General features: G+C 42.6%; 1 protein-coding gene across 3 annotated transcripts in view; it reads right to left on the bottom strand.

Moving 5' to 3' along the window:
* Window positions 1–2830: 2830 nt before the first annotated feature.
* Window positions 2831–6915, bottom strand: part of antxr2a (ANTXR cell adhesion molecule 2a) — a 63984-nt gene continuing 59899 nt past the window's right edge. For all 3 annotated transcript variants that reach the window (XM_062381333.1, XM_062381335.1, XM_062381334.1), the window contains one exon: window positions 2831–5348. In XM_062381333.1, coding sequence (XP_062237317.1) covers window positions 5310–5348 — 39 coding nt within the window. In that variant the 3' untranslated portion in view covers window positions 2831–5309. The remainder of the gene's footprint in view (window positions 5349–6915) is intronic.

Below are 6915 nucleotides of genomic sequence, written 5' to 3'. Positions count from 1 at the left end.
TGCATTTCAGTGAAATTACACGTCTTCAAATCAATTCCAGTTTTTGATGTTAAAGGTTTTGTTGTCGGCTTTTTGTCGAAACGTGTGTGTTTGTGTGCAGAGAGAAGAGAACATGGAGGATCAGAGGTTTGTGACAAATTCTCATTGTTGAGTTTGAATTGAATTTGAAAACCGGTTAAATGTCGAGACACCGACAGAAAAACGACAATTCTACGTTAACTCAAAAGGCCGATACGTAGCGTTAGCTGTTGCTACGTGGCTAACGTTAGCATCCACAGATGCTTACTCAGCAATTTATCACGGTTTCGACGTCAAACCTCTTTTCTTTATTAGTCGTGTCCGCGATGGAAAGTAAAGCTGAGGTTTCGCTATTAAGTCAAAACTCAGGCTTTTATTACTATTAAATTAAAAAAACTAACTTCTTCTCAATTTGACAAAAGAAGCTGAAGTTCTCATACTTAACAAACACAAGAAATTGACATTAAAACTGAACTTTATATTGTACTTTCATATATTGATTTTTATATTATTCCGTGTTCTTTCAAATACCAATAACCAACAACCAGTTTAACTATTGTTGTACCATTTTATTCCATGATAAAGCATCACAGGCTGATGACATGTTTTTTATGATGTTAATACATATGTACTAAATGTGTACTAGATGTTTTTTCTAATCCTTCAAAACAGGGTCAAGATTCAAAGACTAAAAAAAAAGTTGGACACAGAAAAACCCAAGAAAATATGTGAAATTTAAAACTACAGATATTTACCTGAGTCTGTTTCTAAGAAGCTTGAAGTCGAAAGAGTGAAATCATTTTGTCCCGTGGCTCAGATTAGATTAAAGAACTGCTTTTTATTGAGTATATTATTCCCTTAAATGTAGTGGAGTAAAAGGGAAGCATGGAAACAATAATAGATCCTGAAAATCTATATGAAATGTAACATTAAATGTGACTAAAATACGATATAATTACCATTTGAAGCCTGTAAGAGTCCATTCCGCTGCAGCGAACACGAATCTCACGTGAAACCCGACACATGATTCAAATCCGTTTCCTGCTTCTCTCCTGAAACGTCTGAACCTCTGTCGCAGTCTCATCATCTCTCAGGACTCGTCAATCTTTTATCAGCATTTATGGAATATTGGGTTTTAAATTTCACGGGAGCTCACAGGGGGAAAAAAGAGCATCAAGCTAAAGCTCGGAAATCCTGAACCATCGAGCTCGGCTAATCCCCCCCCCCCCCCCCCCCCCCCACCACCACCACCACCACCACCTGCATTTCCCACAGCCGTCTCTGAACAGCAGCCCCGCGTTTCATCTGAGAAGGGGATTTAGTTGTAATGCTCTCAGAAACACAACGCATAAAATCAAGTGTCAACTCTAACAAGCTGTTGTGTGTGTGGGGGGGGGGCTGGTCCGGACCTCGGGGGCCACGGAGGCCTCGGGGGCCACGGGGCACCGGAGGTTAGCGGCTGCATCTGATCCCAACACTTTCCCCAAATTTCATAGTGAACTGTGCAAATCAGGAATAACCTGGGAAGCCAGACGGGCTGGTTTTCTGTGGCATGGGGGGGGGTTGCAACAGCTGCTTGGGTCTGCTCGCCGCCTGCCAGAGAAACTTCATCAGGGGAAGTGGAGGCTGAAAGTTTTATGGCACTAAAGCCGCCTCCATCAAATTGTGAAAACAGACCCTGGTGGCGCAGCTCAGGGCGGCTTTAGGAGTGAGCTTTGTGTTTCCTCGGCTGTTAGCGCTAATACAAGAGTGGGAGCAAAAACACAAGGACAACACAACTTCCTCTTCCTCCGTGGATCCTGAGAGAAACTCTTGTTGCTGCACAACAGTTGAAAACCAAGTCAAAATGAATTCACGTCTTCAAAAATTCAAAAGTCCAAAGTACAAATTGTGCATCTCTCACTTGATATTTGTGAATTGCTCTGCAGCTGAATATTTTCTGCATGTAAGCTTCTTTAAACACGCAGCATCTTTTCCGGGTGATTCAGCTTCTTCACACGTCTTTTATTTGTTCACATCTCTGAACACTGAGCTCTTCATGATGTACGAGCTGGAGCTGCATGTTTATGATATATGAGCATAAAGACAATTCAACAAACGACTGATTCTTCTTCTTCTAAATGTGAATATGCTGATATTTTTGCACCATTTTCTCGGTTTACCAATTCAACCACTTTTATCTTTCATCAAATCTCCGGTAACTTGTGTATTTTTGTGAAATTTCAGAGAGAAAAATACTTCTCTGTTTGATAAATTCTCTGAATCTGGATTTTAATCCTAAAATGATTCTGAATTTTTTTCTCTAAATGTTGTTTCGATTCTCGCAGTCCACAAACTGTGATGAGAGGGAAACTCTGATATTTATGAAACTGGACATCAGACAAAGATGATTCTAACAATGAAGAAGGGTTATTGTACACACACACACATACACACAGAGACACACAAACACAGACACACACACCTCAGCTGGCATCTTGTCACACTATGCAAATGTGGATAAAGCAGAAGGTGTATGAGCGCATATTTTTACTAAATGCAAGACCTCATTTTTGGGGCGTTGGAAACCTTAGGGGTTTTGTATATATGTGTGTGTGTGTGTGTGTGTGTTTGTGTGTGTGTTGTGCCTCCGGTGACTGACTTCACAGGGGGAGAGGCTACACACTGTCCACTCCTCTGTCCACACACACTCTGTATAATCACGTTCCCTGTCGGGCCCTATAAATCTGTGAGGGCCCAATTAAAGATGGCCTTCAGCGTGTCCACCCCTACCAGCACACACGTGTTAGAAAAACACAACAACACACACGGCTCGCTTTCTCCTACAATGTGTATTTAACACAACAGGGTTTATTCGACTGAAAATAAAAACAGTGTAAAACTCGACAATACAAAAAAGGCATTTTTTTTTTTGTTGGTTTCAACTCACACACGTTTGTGCTCGTGTGAGTTGAACCTGGAATCAAAGGTGCTTCGTGAATATGAGAATATAAAAAACACACAATCTTAAACACAATGAAATGATAATTTACAGTCGATGAGCAGAAACTGAAACAGGCGAACGACATTCAAGCTACAATCTGTTTTGAAATGTGGACAAAAAATAAAATAAAGACACAACAACAACTTGTTTTCGACCCAGAGCTGAATTTAAAATTTGAAAAGTTAAAATATTTAAAAATGAAAGTAAACTTATCTTAAAATTACTTTATTTATAAAGAAAGCATAAACAGAAAAATACATATTTTCTTCAAAAACATTAATTTACAACAAAAATATTTATTTTATGTACAATAAAAAAAGGGTTCGACAATTTTAAATCCTGTGAGGTGTGTGTTTGTGTGTGTGTGAGGACACATGGGGGACATGTGACGTGTGTTGTGACGGTTGTGTAAATATCTCATTAGTCCGGGTTAAAAACCTCCTCGTGCTCCTGTTGTGTAACAAAGACGACAAAAACATCCTCGTGCGGAAAAACGCTGACGAAAAAAATTATGCAAGAAGCTAAAACTGTTGAAGTGGGACATAAATACCAGTGCACACCCCCCCCCTGGATTTGATTCTGGTTTATTTACGTCCCTCCGATCGGGACGAGGAGGAAACAAAGGAATAATTAGAGCGGCGTGCGGCGCGGCGCCCGGCCTCGCCCGCCGACCGCCAGCCGCTCGCCCATTCCCCCTGAAACTTGATGGTTGTTGAACTTATTTTTAGTGTCATGTGATAAGCTTCCCTGCCTGCACGGAGACATCCCACTGACCCAGCCACTGGTCATTGTCTATACCGCTTCCCGTCAAAGCCGCCGCGCTTTGTCAGGTTTCGACTCGAATATCCATTTTGCGTCTGAAGTCCGGAATCCGAAGTGACTGGATCATTCGAGCCTTTTTCTTCAGCTGCTGCCACCCCCCCGTTCCTCCCCCCACACACTGACATCCTCTGGGATTGGCGTCATGACAGCGCGCTTGAGAAATCCACAATATATATAAGTATATATCTCCTGCTTTTTGGGGTGGGTGGAGGCGGGGGGGTGGGTTAACATAATTTCTGGAAATGAACAATACTTATCCGTCCATCGCATCCGTTGCTTTTGGTTTGTGTTGCGGAGGAGGCGCGGCGTCACCGCGGCGCCGTGTCCTCTTTCTCCTGAGAACCTCGCGGTATTAGGTCATCCAATGTCAAAAGGCATAAAAAGAGAGGCTTCACAGGCGGCTGCTCGCTGTTGCCTTTAATTATTTTAATTAAACTTTGATATCGCGGTGCCGAGAGAAGCACCGGGTTGTGACGCGGCCCGGGCCCTCGGAGGGATTGAGACGCCGGGGCCGGGCGGCGGTGGCGGCGGCTGTGGCGGCGGCTGTGTCTATATCGTGGAGGTCCTAAGTGATGGGCCTGTTTATGGGCGGTGATGTGCTACGCCTCTCTGAGCAGAGAGCAGACTGAGCTGGAAAACACCAAGCGCCATGTCAAGGTCTTCAAGGCATCAATCCCTCAAACCGGGGCTCGTGGTGGCGAGGAGGCTGTCCCGCGGTCGAATAACGCTCTATTAATTTCCTTGTCCCGAGTGCATAATGAAAGGAAGGTGTCTTCAAAAAAAAAGACTGAACTACAGGGCGAAGTCTTGATGCCTTCCAGTACCTGGGGGCGTCCTGTCTCCAGTTTGTCATGCGTGTGCACTTCTCAGTGTTAAAATGACAAGAGGCCGGCCGCCGGGCACCGAGCCCACTGGAGTTGGACGGGAGTCGCGAGGAGACATTTGCCAAGAGGCAGTGGACTTCTGCACTGGTGAGGCCCCACTGGGATTAGCCCCTCTTCCTGGCCGACGGCAGAGAGCCCCTTCCCTCCGTGGTTTCATTATTTATTTATTTTGGTTAGATAGCTTCCGTCTGTGCCCGTGAAATGTGGTTTTCCACAGAAGGCTCAATATGGTCAGAACATGAGAAGCCTTCGGTGCAGATGAGAAACTAACGGAGGCCGAGCGCCGGCTTCTCGGGCGCCCTGCTCATCCTTATTAAAATAAATTACAACATTATTTTTTTAAGTTTGCGTGTGTTTAAAGAAAAGGTTGTAAATAACTTAAGGAATAACAAAATGAACATTTGAGCCGGTGTGTGAGCTTCGAGCGGAGAAGCAGAAACTTTGTGCACAAAGTGAAGCGGGGGAAACAGGAAGTGGTTCTAGCTGCAGGATTATATATTATTAAAAAATAAAAATTACAAAATGAAAACAATAAAAATAAAGAACCTGAAACTTCTTCTTCTCGTGGACAGAAACCAGACGAGTTGCTTCTCAGTCGTTTTCTACTGATGCTGAACTCGGTTGAAATTAATACAGCGACCCTGAAGACAAGAGACAGAGAGAAACTTTCAGAATTATCATTAAACTTCAGTTTTTCACAGTATTTTGAATATTTGCAAATCCTTATTATTAATATTTACTATTAATACTATAATTGTTTCTAAATATTAATATATATACTATTAATATAGATTTGAGTAATACTGTTCTGCTTTTAACCCCTTTAAAAATATATATTAAAATAACAAAAATACGTAAATAAAACAGATAATATTCATTGAACAAATACAATCTAATATTTAATAATGATAAATCCTCTTAATTCATTGGTCTCAGTGTTTGACATCGACGTTTCAGCTGCAGTCGAACAAAACATCAAATATCAAGTGATCAATCTGCACCAACGTTTATCTGTTCATTCACTGCCTGAAAATACAACAAATACACAGTGTGTGTGTCTGTCTGTGATTGTGTGTTCGCGTGTGTGTGTGTCTGTGGAGCAGTTGTCTGAGCCTCAGTGCAGCAGTAGGCCAACTGGCACCAAGAGGGAGCTCTCGCACAGTGAATCCTCCACAACTCGTCGGCCTGCAGCCTCACACTCTCTCACACACACACACACACTTTCTTACACATTTTCTTACACACACACACACACGGCTTCACAAGTGTTTACTACCACAACTGTATTTCTTTAACTTTATAAAACAGGTAGTTGTAGTTTTACGTTTTAAGGAGCAGAGACAAACTGACTCCAGATCTGAGGACGAATTCCTCCACAAGAGCAAAACCCACATCATCTCACTTTCTTCTAGTTTCACTGTTCCATGCAAACGACCACAGACCAGTACAATGCAGGTGAATGGGGCTTTGACTTCTCACAGCTGGGGTTCTCCAACAGTGTCTCTATTCATATCTGTATGTATCTCTATATGTATCGTTTGATTTTAAGGATTAAAGCAGAAAGAGATGTGACGGTGTCGTCCTGTAACTTTAAGTCAAACTCCAGAACAGAAGCCTCCCACTGGCTTTAACCTCAGAACTTTCTGGGTGTGAACTTCTGAGCCTCTGTGAAGGTTTCATGTTGAGGAAACCGGAACATGAAGACACACACGTCAGGACTTATTAATTAAGAAGAAGAAGTTTCACTGTTAATTTAGGGTCTTTTCATTAATGATGATTTACCTGAAACATAAAAATTAAATAGTTTTATTGTGTGTGTGTGTGTGTGTGTATGTGTGGTGTGAGTGTGTGTGTGTGTGGACATCCGATATCTTCCTCATGCCGCCGTGGCTCAGTGAGTTTTCATGTCCTCCTCTTCCCCCTCTTCCTCCTGTCCTCTTGTTTTGGGACTTAACTGTTCATCTCCGCTCTCTGACTGTGTGTGAGTATGTGTGTGTGTCTGTGTGTGTGTGTCTGTGTGTGTGTGTGTGTGTGTGTGTGTGTGTGGATATGCGATATCTTCCTCATGACGCTGTGGCTCAGTGAGTTTCATGTCCTCTTCCTCATCCTCTTCCTCGTGTTTTGGGACTTAACTGTTCATCTCCGCTCTCTCACTGTGTTTGACGCCTTTTTACTTTTGAGCTTTTTAATCTTTAAATCTTAAAAATA

Source organism: Platichthys flesus, chromosome 3 (assembly GCF_949316205.1).
Source record: "Platichthys flesus chromosome 3, fPlaFle2.1, whole genome shotgun sequence".
NCBI lineage: Eukaryota > Metazoa > Chordata > Actinopteri > Pleuronectiformes > Pleuronectidae > Platichthys > Platichthys flesus.
The sequence above is the reverse complement of the archived record's forward strand: the minus strand, read 5'-3'. Positions and strand labels throughout refer to the sequence as shown.